Source organism: Brienomyrus brachyistius, chromosome 4 (genome assembly GCF_023856365.1).
Source record: "Brienomyrus brachyistius isolate T26 chromosome 4, BBRACH_0.4, whole genome shotgun sequence".
Lineage (NCBI taxonomy): Eukaryota > Metazoa > Chordata > Actinopteri > Osteoglossiformes > Mormyridae > Brienomyrus > Brienomyrus brachyistius.
The window spans coordinates 4076292-4091706 of record NC_064536.1 but is presented as its reverse complement, the minus strand read 5'-3'; the positions used below and the strand labels follow the sequence as shown (position 1 = coordinate 4091706).

The 15415-nt window shown below is 43.5% G+C and overlaps 1 protein-coding gene across 4 annotated transcripts in view; it reads right to left on the bottom strand.

Annotated features, from left to right (window-relative positions):
• Positions 1–5295: 5295 nt before the first annotated feature.
• Positions 5296–15415, bottom strand: part of pth1r (parathyroid hormone 1 receptor) — a 79762-nt gene continuing 69642 nt past the window's right edge. For 3 of the 4 annotated variants that reach the window (XM_049011974.1, XM_049011973.1, XM_049011976.1), the window contains 8 exons: positions 13969–14155; positions 13218–13371; positions 11306–11366; positions 10611–10677; positions 9578–9672; positions 8858–8999; positions 8125–8166; positions 5296–7672 (listed from right to left, as the gene is read on the bottom strand). In XM_049011974.1, the coding sequence (XP_048867931.1) occupies positions 7310–7672; positions 8125–8166; positions 8858–8999; positions 9578–9672; positions 10611–10677; positions 11306–11366; positions 13218–13371; positions 13969–14155 (1111 nt within the window). In that variant the 3' untranslated portion in view covers positions 5296–7309. The remainder of the gene's footprint in view (positions 7673–8124; positions 8167–8857; positions 9000–9577; positions 9673–10610; positions 10678–11305; positions 11367–13217; positions 13372–13968; positions 14156–15415) is intronic. The other variant, XM_049011975.1, reaches the window with a different exon arrangement.

Sequence of the window (15415 nt, the reverse complement as noted above, 5' to 3'; positions counted from 1 at the left end):
CTGAATGGGTTATGCTCCAAGATTCCATTGCTGACGTGGCTGTACAGAGCTATGACTGTATGGTTGTTGCTGCCTGTCATGGTGGCAATCCCCGAATCCAGAGGTGGACACCAGTGGTAAAGGAGGCGACAGGTTGAAGACGGAGGCCTTCAGAGCTTGGTTAGCTTGAGGAACTTGTGACACAGCTTTGGCAGTCGCTAAAGCAATAACTCTGGTGCGGGAGGAGTTTAGTGAGACCATGTAAGATGACTTTCTGTTGATCTCAAAAAGACACTGGCAAATTTGCCTTCTTTGGAGGAAGTAAGCTGGCAGACTCAGAGGGAGAGGATCACTTATCCATGTCTATAGCAGAAGTGCTAAGGCTCTGGGGGTGGATGAGATTTGTCCTGAGTTCCTGGATACTCTTGATGCTGTTGGGCTGTCTTGGCTGAAACGTCTATCCAACACTACGTGGAAGCTGGGGACAGTGCCTTTGGATTGGCAGACTGGCGTGGTGGTCTTAACCTTTAAGTAAGGGGACCAGAGGATGTGTACCAACATCAGGGGCATCACACTCCTTAGACCCCCAGGAAGATCTACGTCAGGGTACTAGAATGGAGTCTGTCGGTCGAAACTCAGATACAAGCGGAACAAAGCGGATTCTGTCCAGGACACAAAGCACTGGACCAGCTCTTCACCCTCACAAGGATACTGGAAGGGTAATGGGAGTTTGCCCAACCAGTCTACATGTATTTTCTGGACCTGGAAAAGGAATACAATTATGTCCCTTGAGGGGTCCTATGGGGGGGTGCTCCAAGAGTATGGGGTATGGGTTCCATTGTTGTGGGCCATCATGTGCCTGTCCCTGTATAAATGGAGCAAAAGCCTGGTTTGCATTGCCAGCAGTAAGTAAGTCTCATTCTCAGCGGGGATTGGACTCTGTCAGGGCAACGCTTTGTCACCAATTCTGTTTAGAACCTTTATGGACAGAATTTCAAGGCACAGCAAGAAGTGGAGGGGTCTGTTTGGGGACTTGAAGATGATGTGGTCCTGTTGGCGTCGTTGGGGCCTGCAACATGCAATGGGATGGTTTGCAGCTGAATGTGAAAGAGAAAGCTTGAGGATCAGCACCTTCAAGGCTGGATTGCCTTCTCCGGGTGGGGGAGGAGTTACTGCTTCAAGCAGAGGAGTTTAAGTATCTCGGGTCTTATTCATGAGTGAGGGAAGAAGGGAGCGTGAGATCAACAGGAAGATTAGTGACGGCGTCGGCAGTAATGCGGATGCTGTATCAGTCAGTCGTGGTAATGACAGAGTCGAGCTGGAAGGCAAAGCTATCGATTTACCAGTCAATTTATGTTCCTACCCTCACCTACTGTCGTGAGCCATTGGGTAGGGATCGAAAGAATGAGATTGAGAATACAAGCGGCCGAAATGAGTTTCCTTCACGGGGTGTCTGGGCTCAGCTCGGACATTTGGGAGGGGCTCAAAATACAGCTGCTGCTACTCTGTATGGAAAAGAGCCAGTTGAGGTGGTTCGGGAATCAATCTAGAATGCCTCTTGGATGCCTCCCTGGGGAGGTGTTTCAGGCATGTCCAACCGGGAGGAGGGCCCGAGGCAGACCCAGGACATGCTGGAGAGATTATTTATCTCAGCTGGCCTGGGAACGCCTTGATATCTCCTCGGAGAAGCTGGAGGAGGTGGCTGGGGAGAGGGAGGTCTGGATATCCTTGCTTAGACTGCTGCCCCCACAATCCGACCCTGAATAAGCAGCACATAATGAATGGATGGATGGATGGATGGATGGATGGATGGATGGATGGATTTTTGGCTTGCTTCAGGAGTATTAGACAGAAATGGGACTTGGCTTTCATAATCATTTGAAAAGGCCAAAATAGACTAATATATCATGAATGTAGACAAAAAGTACTCTCCCTTGGTACTTATGCAGAACCCATCTGATGAAAGCCTGAAATACCAAAAGTGGATTTATAAGCCCGTAAGGCATCACCAGATATTCACAATAGGCACTGTTTGTGCGAAAATTGGTCGTCCATTTACCCCCTTCATAAATCTGCATCAGATTATCCATACTTCGTATATTTAACATGCTGAAATGTTTTGCTCTCCTTAGTTGTTTTTAGGGCTGCTGGAACCAGGACTATGAATGATAGCAGTTAACTGTGATTTGCTCCATTTGATACATGGGCGAACATCACCAGCCTTCAACTCCACAAATAAGAAACTGGCAGGAATAGGAGAGGTAAACGGTTGGATTAATCCTTTGCCCAATGCTGAATGTACCTTTCCATGTCTTTGGAGTGAGGTACAGACATAGTATAGATTCATTTCTGAGGGAAAGTGAAACGTCTTGATAGTTGATACTTCCCAGATTTCCCAGGGCTTATAGATCACACAGGTAGAGTGAAACACTGGGAAGAGCATTCCTAACCCCTTGCAATTACTGCATATCTTCAGAACCATTAAATCATAAGAAACTACCCACTGACCGATCGACTGAATCCAATTGGGCAGTGACAGCCGCTGAATGACTGTCAATATTTCCATGCTTTTTTGAAAACATCTTAGAAGATGATAGGATTTGTAGGACATGAATCGTGGCAGATCTAACATCTACATCAAACCGGGGAGTATCCAGTCCGAATCCGTCTAGGGATTGGGTGATATCTCATAGCTGCTGTCCTAACAACAAACCTTGCATCTTCCTGGCAGTGTTTAAGCCCACTAACTCTGCCCTTTATCCACGGCAAAGTCTTTCGTAACACGGGAAGAGCTTCAAATTATAAGAATCCAAATGATAACGATAACGGAAGTAATTTTCAGACTACGATCTGAATGAGAAACTCTGCAGTTAAAGGGCACAGGAGAAAACAATGACCAAGAAATTAGAATAGTTCATTCGGTATCCTGGAAAAGGGGACTGTTTGTATGCTGGCGAGATGTGAGCATGTTGCAATATTATATTCAGCTTAGTGACATGTAGGCCACAATGGGTAAAATAAATGTAATCTTAATTATAATATTCGGTGAATCAGAATTAAGCCATATGTCTATCTTATCCTAAAAATATGTTTTAAAACATTAACTATTGGATACATCTGCTCAAAGTAGCTACAGTATGGTAATAACAATCACATAACCCATAACAAAAATTTAACCTGTATATAATCCATCCATCCATTATCCAAACCGCTTATCCTACTGGGTTCGCGGGGGGTCCGGAGCCTATCCCGGAAGCAATGGGCACGGGGCAGGGAACAACCCAGGATGGGGGGCCAGCCCATCGCAGGGCACACTCACACACCATTCACTCACACATGCACACCTACGGGCAATTTAGCAACTCTAATTAGCCTCAGCATGTCTTCGGACTGTTTGGGGAAACCGGAGTACCCGGAGGAAACCCCACGACGACATGGGGAGAACATGCAAACTCCGCACACATGTGACCCAGGCAGAGACTCGAACCCGGGTCGCAGAGGTCAGGCAACAGTGCTCCTGTATATAATTTTCATTCAAAATTTAGACAAACACAAACACAACAATGTTAAATCATGCAGTCATTTGAGAAATTTAATTATATACTTACTCCATTTCATACTGACTGCATTATTGCAGGTATTTTCACCACCTTACATATCTGGGTCTGTATCAATCATTACGCTAACTGACGTTGTGAGGTTGTCATGGTACAGACAATATTTATTTTACAAAAAAGAGGTATAAAACGCCAAACCCTGAATGCTAATTTGGTTCACCATGGGCTGATTATATCCAGAACATCTTCAGTAAACTAGCACAGAAAATCTGTTTTACAGCAGAATGGATTTTCCAGAGGGAACGGAGATTGAATCTGATCTTTAATGTGCTGCATTGCCGTAATAAAATACGCCACATTCCAAACATCTGAAATTGGAGCACATTTTACACTTTATGTACATGCTATTTCACTTCAGACAGCACCAGAGCTAAAGTGTGAGCAAGAGGCCTTCACACAATTCTCTATTAATTCAGCTAACCTGGGATGAATGGGAAAATTTTCTGTCTGGACCTGATTCGATTATATCCTGAAATTAATTTGATCCCGATATTGGCAGTCAAACACTGAGATACGTGAAAAGCTGAAGGTTACACGTTCCTGTAATACTCCCCCCCCCACCCCAGTGACTCAGCACAGTATTGTCATTGGTGACCCAGATGTGACAGAGATGGTGTCAGACAGGTTAAATGACAATATGTGCAAGTAGAATTTCAATGTGTTTTGCTTCCGATAGTCATAAGTAATCGGATGTGAAAATAAAATTGACCCGGTCAAAGCAGCCGCCAATGCTTGTTTAATCGAGTTTAAAATATATATATATAACAAAAGAAGGTACCTATTGAGCTAAAGTTTATGACTAAAGTTTATAGCTAAAGTTTACAGATTACAATGGCATCAGCCAGGCGGAATGTAGCTTATCCTTGGCTGCAAACCAGTAGCTAGGGGTTTCGCAAAAATAAGGCTGTGAGCCCCTTTAACAATGTATGCTTACGGCATGTTGGTAACAATGTTCCGAACATTTCTTTCAAGCGTTAAGCAATAAAATGGCAGGCTCACCCGGCCTAACCAACGTTAGAATGACCTCACTGTACCTGTTTTTAGTCCTTAATTTGATTTCCAGGAGAAAGTCAGGGAAGAAAAAACTGTGACTAAACTGCTCGTATTTATAATAGCGATGAATACATGCTAAATTGTAGCTATTTAGGCTGCATAATCGTCAACGTTCCTACAAGCTGTAATGTCCTGCCCGTCCCGCCCACCTGGCCCTCCTTTCTCCGCCCACCTGGCCCTCCTGTCTCCGCCCACCTGGCCCTCCTGTCTCCGCCCACCTGACCCTCCTGTGTCCTCCCTAACGTGACTCTGATGAGCTGCACCTGTTGCTTGTTGCCCCTCGTTAGTCTTTGTATTTAAGCACCTGCTATCTCATCATCCCCAGTGTGGTAACTGATGAGGCGCCGCCTGTCTCTCCATGTCCTTCCCTGTACTTGCCTGTACTTGCCTACTTGCTTTGACCCCTCCTGTTCTCCTTTGTTTGCCTGCTCCTGTTCAGTTAATCAGACTTCGTCCCGTAGGCCGTGAAACAAGCTAAATTGCCATTACTAATTAATAATTAAACCCAAAATCTGATAATTGGGATGACTTTTTATGTCAGTGAACTAGGGGAGCAAATATTGTACTTCATGATTTGCTGATCACCGTTTTACATGAACATATCCAGAATTAAAACCCCTCCTTTTGCCAAGTGCAAAAAACATCCTTTCAGTGTTAATACTGTTTCTCTTTATTTACATTAGAATACAATGCTGTCAGGAAAGACGTTAAAATAAATAACTTGTGCAAAAAGAAAGCACTCACTTTTTCTCTAGCCCACTGCAAAATATATTTTTTCTTAATGTAAAAAATAATATTTAAACAAATGCAAAAACATACTTATTTCCCCCCAGCCTGTTTAATTGTACATTGTTTTAAAACACTTCCCTCCACAAGTTGACATCTGATTAGCTGACAAATAGGTGGACATGTCTGTAAACATAGTGACTGCGATTCAAAGGTAAGTAATTAACACATATACAAGAGCAGCATATCACTGGACCTTAGGAAACTTTTGTATCATTTTCTCAAATATGATATATTTTTGTTGTCACTATAGTGTCACAGTAAAAAAAAATAAAATCTTTGAACAATTCACCCCTCTTAACAGATTTTTTTTGTTTGATTTTGATTACATTGCTCAATGACTGACAACTAACACTGTTTAACACAGAAACTCCAGTTTTAACCATTACAGTTTTACTGGGGTACTTGGCTGCTTGATTAAAAATAATAACAATTATAATAAAATACCTCAGTTTGCCTTCTGTTGCCCTGAAGAACTTCCTTGAGAGCCAATACACATGTAACACCAGTGTGTCACAAGCCCAATACTGACCAAATGTTCTAAGCATTGTACATTCAATGTTATTTTAGCCGTTTCGAGTGAGTGGAATGTGAATTATCAAGGGTCCTAAAGCCGTTCAAAATCCAAATATATAATTTGTAGATGAGTCTCAGTGAGCATACAATAACTTCCAATTTCATATTTCAGCACCACCAATGCAAATTGGGTTATAGATGACAGAGGTGATGTTTTTTTGCATGTTGTAACAATGCTGGACCGATCGCAAAGCAGAAGTGTAGACTTAGCTTCTATTTGGAAAGGTCTATCACAGATTATTACATCAGCCTGGAGCCAATGGAACAGTACTGGAAGTGTACTCATACAGTAGGACAACGCTAACTAAACATTAACTAAAAGTTAACTAAACATTAGTTATAGATATAGCTTCATTCCCTTTTAACGAGTTCTTGGTCATAAGTCTGGTGGCAACGAATGAGCCAGTAGATGGGCTGGTGCAGAAATCAGTATTGAGGGTCCAAACTTACTGTTTGTCTGAGACAAGGGATTATTAATTAGAGAAAGGTTAATTAAAAAACGTCCTCTGAGGTCCACTGTTCCATCACATGATAAGCCACGGAGTAACTCAAACATCTGTCCGATGCTAATAAATAGCCATCTGTTGAACTTTCCCAGAATTCCTTTGGTTTACTTTTGGTTCCCATGGTGATATCCAGTTGCTTTAGGAAACGATCTGTTTGTTGATCTGCCCCGAACTAACCTGACCATGACCCTTCTCAAGGAAAACGTGCAACGAGGCATTGCATCTTACAGTATGTCATAATGCTTTTCGCTTTAGGCCTGAGATGAGCGAACCTGAATGTAAGCGTGAAAGATCTGGTCGTTTCTGTCCCATCACAGAGTCATCAGGCGACAGGAGAAACAACCACAACTGCGTAGTGAAGGATCTAATGAAAGCCAATGATATGAACAGTCAGTGAAAACACTGGTTAATGCTGTAAAGCTTACGAAATCACCAAGGGTAGGTCAACAAGTGCGCGGTAGTGACTGTGATCAAGTTCTAGTTGACCTTACATGACTTCAGAGCCAGTGTTTGCAACCGCAAGGACCGCCCAGTATTGCTGGTGAATGAAGCTCTGGGAGAGACCAACCCAGAGGTGAATAAGACTGATCTGATGGTCCACTGAACACTGCTTGCTGGCCAAAACAAAGACGGTCCATTCTGAGCAAAGCCCAGCTCTTCCAGAGGCAATATTCTAGTACAGTTAGCTCGACAAAAGGCCACGGCCAATCGATAAGAAAAATCCTGAGGGAAGACGGCTAACGATTTAGCTCTCTTCATAACTGGCGCTCACTGCTGATCACAGGCATGGAGTCACATGACCGTCTCCCTCTCCTCCTCCACCAGCGGAGTGGGCTTGTCCTCCTCACGCAGCCCTGTGCCGTTTGGGTGCACCTCCTCTGGAATGTGCACCTCCTGCCCGGAAGAGGGGATAGAGTTCTCCGAGACAGAGCCATTCTTGACGTAGCCCGGGAGGTTCCGGTGACCGTTGATGGAGACGGGGCCCAGCCGGGTGGTGAGGTGCAGGGCCAAGGGGCCCCTAGCAGTCACGTTGGTCACGCTGGTGTGGGACACCATAGGACCGTAGCTGTACGTGCTGCTTCCACTCCTTGCTTTCCGCTTAAAGTCCAAAGCCAGCGTTCTCCTGCTCCACGACTTCTTGATTTCTGCCTGCACCTAAAAGTATATCAGAATACAGACAATCATGGAACATGAAGAATTTTGGTTCTCTTTTCAGAGCTATGCATGTTCACGGTCAGATTAAAAGGCGATTAAAGCGCGTCTTCCATCCAGGAAGCGCCTAATATTATTCCCGATTGTTACTAGGTCATGGTGCCATACCCTGAGCTTGTAACTAGATAAACAGAAAAACTGATTGAACGTTAACAGTGATATTTAGCAAGATGGCTAATGTTCTGCTACTGGTCACGGCCCCTTCTGCTTTTAGAGCGCATACTTGGCTTTCGCAAACTCAGTTGTCCTGGAAAGAAAGAGGGAAAAAAATATCGTCTTCCACGGATTTCCATCCATTATTTAGATATAAAACATGTACTTTGTCCTGGAGCCATCTGTAAACTTATCCTGAAGCTAACAAGGCTCCTTTAAGCTATTTTCTCCGATGCACTCACCTCTCCATTGCAGAAGCAGTATATGATCGCCACAAAGAACCCCTTTAAAAGAGACAGATATCCGTGAATCCAAAAATGAACGAGACTTTAACTGTGCCATCGTATTTATGATATAACTACTAATAATTTACGGTATTACCCAAACTACATCCATCCATCCATTTCCTAAACCGCTTATCCTACTGGGTCGCGGGGGGTCCGGAGCCTATCCCGGAAGCAATGGGTTCGAGGCAGGGAACAACCCAGGATGGGGGGCCAGCCCATCCTCACACACCATTCACTCACACATGCATTCCTACGGGCAATTTAGTAACTCCAAATAGCCTCAGCATGTCTTTGGACTGTGGGGGGAAACCGGAGTACCCGGAGGAAACCCCACGACGACATGGGGAGAACATGCAAACTCCACACACATGTGACCCAGGCGGAGACTCGAACCCGGGTTCCAGAGGTGTGAGGCAACAGTGCTAACCACTGCACCACCATGCCGTCCCTACCCAAACTACAGTAAATGCAAAATATGATGCACGGGATTAATCATTTTCTTGACCTTTCACCATGCACACGTTACCTAAATCTACACTCAAAACACATCAGTTTGCAATATTACAATTAGTTTTACATGCATTAGTTATCCATACAGGCATGCTCACTCCAGAAAAAGGTTAGCAAGACCCTATTCTTCATATAAACCGCGAAGGTCCCCGGTAATTAACCAAGCTCTTTGAATCACCTGGAATGAGTTGAAAAGCATCTCGTAATGCATCTGGATCTGCCAGGGCACCCCAGACACCTCCGTGTAGGGCATGGCCATGAAGACGATGTAGTGCACCCCAAAAAGAGGCATGAGCACCAGCGTGGATTTCAGCAGCTTCCTGTGGGCCAGAAGGAAGAGGCATAACCTCCTTTGTTGGTGGCTGTGCAAATAGTCACCTCCAATGAGCCCCAGACCTAAGGCGGAGCTAAAGCAACCTGTTTCAGGTAAAACAAGGATCACTATGGAATTTAGGCCTGGAAAGAGGCCATTTCATAGTTCATTGTGTCTGTCGTGTCAAATGTTACAACTGTTATTTGCGTGTGCTGCTCCTCTATGCCTTTTAAATTGCCCCTCGGCGACAAATAAAGTTTTTTTTTATTTGAATTGAACTGACTCGAATTTATTCTGGAGACACCCAGTAGCGCGCAACAAGCTATTCCGTTCTGTTCGTGACAGGAATGTTTGGCGTTTAGGTTGAGAGTTCAGTTCAAGTAAGAATGTTCAACTTCAAATTTCTTTTTAATTCAAATGTTCCAGGTAATGACTCCCACAGCCATTATGAATGTCTCTTAATGAACGGACATCTACATTTCAGTCGCATAGCTGACTGTCTAACCCCAGAGGCCGTCCGAGAATCGGGCGCCGAATAATATCCTGGTTCGCGGCACGGTAATCACGAAATGCAAATCGTCTCACCTGTACTGCTGCCTGGTGTCGCAGCGGCCCGCATTCGTCTCACGCAGTTTTGTTGCGAGGACTCGGATTATATTTAAGAACAGCAAGAAATTTACCTGGGGGTGAAGATGAACAAAATGTCACTCCGTATCTGGGGTGAGCGATCATTTTCATTATCTATAAAGTGTTTAATATATGTAGTAGTGTAGTTAAGTTTGTAAAGCCTGATATTGCATGGACAGAAATCATAATCATCCTATTCTATGAAGCACATGTAATATTACGGAAATTGTATTGTCTTCGTGTGTGTATTTGCATGTATATACAATACTACAATAATCATGATAAGTCTTAGACAGTCTAAGAGAATGACGTCTGAATGATCTTCATCTTCAAGTGTGCCACCTTAGCCGTTTCAAAATCCGTTCTAAATTCACCCCAGGAATTGCATCAAACACGCCCATGTTTTCCGACTGCACCACTAACGCCTCATTCGACGAATCGATACCTCAATGAATTGTTTTTTTTTTTTTTTTGCTAATTTAACTGATTAAGAGAGCTGATGGTGAAACGTAACAAATACACGGAATGACTGAGGTAGCCCTGAGGAGTCATCCAGCAAGATATCAGTAACCTTCTGGAGAACAGAAGACATTTTTACTAGTCTTACTCCTAATGGGGGCATGTTTTAATGCTAAAATGAGCTTTATTTCTGAGCTAATATACACTTACTACCCAGATAAATAGCCCAAAACTTCTGCACAGTCCTGTACAATATGTAGTTACATATCATACATATATTTACTAGTATAATTACTAATTCACTTTATTAATGGATATTCATGTCAACAGTAACCTCTTTTTAATGTTTCTCTTAAGAAAGTAGTAAAGCAGTAGAAACTATGGTGTAAATGCATAGCTTTGTAAGCTCAGTCTCTGAGAATGGCAGAGCTGACTGTACAGAAAAATAAATAAAAGTGGATGTTTTCATTTCCGCGCCTGTCGGCGGAAACAGCGGCGGCGGAGGCGCGGCGGCGGAGGAGGCTCTGCTCACCACGATGGCCGCCAGGATCGGCACTTGAAAAATCCACTTCAGGTTGCCTGCGCTCAGATCCCAGCATCTGCGGTTGGATAAATCATACATTTATCAGCACTGTAATCCCTGCAGCCTCAGAGGTGGGCCAGTGCAGAGCTGCTCATGTTACGCGGTTCAAAGGGATCCCTGTGCTCGTTTTCTGTACGTCTTGCCCATTTCGTAACCTCAGAATAATTCCAGTTGAATCATAATAAAGCAGGACATTCCAGTACTAATGAGCCGCTTTATGTGTCATGAGGAATTTCATTAATTTATCTGAAGGTCATCCCAATATGCATAAGATAAACTTATTTCTGTATTTAAACAATTTCTTTACTCTTCTGTACATCTGTGTTTATTCTGACATTAACTATAATTTTTTTCTCAGAGAGATATTTTCTATACATGGAACTATTTCATAGTTACATAATACTGTGTGAAAATATTCCGCCATTTTTGTGAGTTTTTTCTGGTTTGTATTACAGTTAATTACTGCAGCTGACATCTAAGATTACTTCTGCTGATGCCTGCTGACGTCACCTAATGGACTGACCGGGATGTTGACAGTGGAGATCCCAAAATCCAGGCATTATTGCGTTAAAACACACTGATTGCTACATCCATTGGCGACTGACCGTAGGCGGGTGTGATGGGGTGACTTGCCGGTCACTTACTCTGTGTCTGCCAGCAGTGTCCTTACGATCGCCCACACCATCACGAACATGGCAGGGACCCCTGCAAGGTAACACGGACAGTCAGATTCAAGATCAGCAGGATACCTCCCTGTAACAGCTACAGATACAAACCAACTGTGCACATATGGACAACAGGGGGCGTGGTGGTTGAAGGCGTTTATTAAGACAAAAGGAGCACCTCGAGCCAAGTGCTTAAGCCGGGTTACAGTAAAACCAAAAATTAATAAAAAAAGAAGAATGTTAAATGTGTCAGGATATAAATTTGTAAACGGGGGTGTTTCAGGAAACTGAAAATGAAAATCTGAATGTTTTTAAATATGACTGAAGCCGTAAATATAATGTTGAAAACGCAGCCTTAAGCGACGACACTGAGTTTGCACGCTGTACAGGGCAGAGTGTGTAGTAGGACGACACAGCATCCACATTGTATGCGCTGTGCATAGAGCAGTGATACACACAGTGTGTACAATGCAGGGGCAGTGAGGCCTGTCGCGTGGCCCCTCCTCCCACATTCTCACGCAATAAATGCAGTTCTTAAATGCAGACGCAATAATTGCAGTGAGTAGGTTTCTGCAATTGTCATATAGAAAAATAAAATCATCTGTATCTAGTCGCCTGCCCTGTGAAAAACAGCAGAAGCCCTTTCTGACGACCTAGAGAACTAAACTAAGGATCATAGCTATTCCTTAAAAAAAAAAAAAGATCATGATTATTATACCTTTTGCCCATATGCATGTTTCATCATCCATCCATCCATTTTCCAAACCACTTATCCTACTGGGTCGCGGGGGGTCCGGAGCCAATCCCGGAAGCAATGGGCACGAGGCAGGGAACAACCCAGGATGGGGGTCCAGCCCATCGCAGGGCACACTCACACACCATTCACTCACACATGCGCACCTATGGGCAATTTAGCAACTCCAATTAGCCTCAGCATGTTTTTGGACTACCCAGTAGGATAAGCGGTTTGTAAAATGGATGGATGGATGGATGTTTTTGGACTGTGGGGGGAAACCGGAGTACCCGGAGGAAACCCCACGACGACATGGGGAGAACATGCAAACTCCACACACATGTAACCCAGGCGGAGACTCAAACCCGGGTCCCAGAGGTGTGAGGCAACAGTGCTAACCACTATGCATGTTTCAGCACAGAGAAAATATAGCCTACAAATTATCACGTTTATACAGTAATTAGGACTGTGTCATGTTAATTTTTCATATCTGCATTTAATAATTACAGCTGGAAGAACTGTGTTATTTCGTTTGGTGACACAACTGTGTGACGTTGTATTACTGCCCATAATAAATGTATAAATGTTATAATAGCTCTGTTGTATTACGGTTACAATCACTAGTAAATTAGCAAGGACAATGTCTTTGGTTACATTGCACTTTGCTCAAAGTCGACCCCTTGTGGTAGTAATGTGACAGGTTAATCCCATAAATGTCAGGTATGGACGGTCCAGTGTTGTAATGGTGACCCTGAAATGTACCCCTTAAAATAAGTGCAGGAACATGTTCTGCAGTAAGACAAACCAATGCGTACGAGTAGTAAGGGCAATAGAAATAAACGCAGATGTCCAGTTTAAAAGTATCAAATGTGCTATAGGTACTGTACGTCCCACAGCAGATTCACCACTGAGGTGTGGTTTCAGAGTTCCACAAACTTTGCACTTTCTTGCCAAAAGTTCTCAAGATAGTGTAAGAAGCTGAAACTGGATTTTTTCTTTATTCTTACAGAATACTAAGTTAAATCACATACTTGTGATTTACTTGTGGCTAGTAACTAATACATCAAAGGACCGGAAAAAAAAATTTTTTTCACGCACGGTTTGCTGCAAATTTGCGAACGACGTTGAATTGTGCCCGACGCTCAGTTATCCACTCACCCCAGCCGATGAGGGTGAAACCCCAGAGATACTTCCTGTCCGAGAAGAAGGTCATGAAGATGAGGCTGTGCAGGTACAGCCCCTCCACAAGGATCCAGTAGTAATTGGTGGCCAGGAAGTAGAGGAACAGGGTGACAGCGATCTTACAGCCGACCTGCAGCAAGTGGACACATTTCACAAAGAACAAGTTCAGCTAAAGGTATCAATGGTACATTTCATGCATTCAAAATAAATGTTTTCAAATAAACAAATATTTTTTTATGCTGCAACAGAATTAACTTGAACGCAATTCTTCAAGTTTAAATTCATTTATATCGACTGTTTCTTATAAAAATCGAGCATACTTTCCTAGATGGTTCTGTTTTATACAGCCTACTTTATGTAATGATTCTTAGATTTTCCAGTTGACATGCAAATGAAAAGGTGAAAGACCATAGAAAATGTGATTCCTCTGTGCCTGGCCAACAGCTCTCACCGGAATGCGGTAAACGGAAGAAGGATTCGCGTGACACTTGACTGTTGCTAAGCTGGCTTACAAGATACCTTTCATAGCCATGTCTCAAAACATCAGTTACTGAGTTTGAGTGAAGTGAATGAAGAGCTGAGCTTAATTCCCTGAGAGGTGGAAATGAATGGTGCGTGACTTTCTGAATGGTCCTTGCCCAGTTTGCTGGGGTCCTGAGGAATGGAGCTGGGTGTCTGAGTGGGAGCGCTGGAGTGAGAGGAACCCAGAGGTCCAAACAGCACTTACAAACTGGGATTTATCAGAAAAGGGGGCCTCGGTGATGGACTTCAGTTCCTCTACACTGACCCGCTCCATGTTCTCCGTGGTGGAACCAGAGTACAGCACCACGTCCTTGACGAAGATGCTGATCGCGCGGAGCATGAAAGACACAAAGAGGTGCATGTGGATGTAGTTCCTGGTGCAGTGCAACCGCCTGGGGGTGAGAGACAGGAAGTTGACAGGTTACCCAGAAATCCTTGTGTTTTCCGATGAACATTCACATCTGGAAAAAAAAAAAACTTCAATCACTGCGCTCGACCAGCTCGGATGATAACACCATCAGTCAAAGGAAGTAAATACCACCAATCAAAACAATGGCAATCAGGTTCGAACTTTGATAGTATTTTATTAGACACACTGATTAACGTGTGATTCCGAAACATTTGTGTAGAACCGACAGAGGGGCTCTAATGAAATGCAAACCATGTCGAATCCGATCTCCATTACTGAATACATACAAAAATGAAAAGGCTATTTTCAAGCTGACGGTCAATGACCGAACGAAATATACCCTCCGACTGAAAATATGCAGCAAGTAAACAGGACCTAAAGATACAGCGACCGTTCAGCTAAGCATCAGAGAGGCTAAGGCACCTGGTGTAAGTGGTTTTGTGTTGTCATTGCTGATGTCAGGCACGGCGATTCCAGCATCGGAGAAAGAAGTTTACAGTTCACAGAGAATGGTTCAACAAACAAACAAAGAAAAATAAAGCATCTATTCAGTGGCGATTTGCGTTGCAGGAAACACTCTGTGAAAGATAGAGGTTAGAGGGGAGAATCATTAAACAGACCACAAGCTCAGAAATAAAAGTTCGCTACAACAATGGGGTGGAAATTGGCTTCTCTGAACACGCAGCTCAACAACCCTTGACAGAAGAAAGGGCATCGTGCCCGGTACTACGTAGGGAAACCTTATAGAGTAGCCACCAAGTGTTGTACCGTCCAGTAAAAACAAAATGCCGTGTAGTAATGCTGTAGTTGACGAGGCACAAATAATGTAGTATCACACTCTTACTTAATGCATTAACCAGAAACGAAGTGTTAGTTACATACTGATCCCATCTTTGTTCATGGTTAATCGCTAACAATGGGTTTATATATTTCATTTAGTTTAATATATTTGTTCATGATTCGCACTTGAGTAGTAACTGAGTTACTAAGCTGCTTGTACCGCCTCAAACGTTACCAGGCCATGTGCAGATTTTACACGTTTTATTGACTTGTGGACCAAACTGAAAGCATGCCTTCATAGCAGAGCTCTTCCTGTGAGATCGTTCATTGTTCATGTTTATGACTAGCTAAAGATGGCTATCGCGTCCTCCGTCCATCATAATCCACCCTCCCCAATATGCACTGAGAATCTGACCTTCACTGGCCTCCACATATCTGGAGAATGTTGTTTCTCAGATGAGTG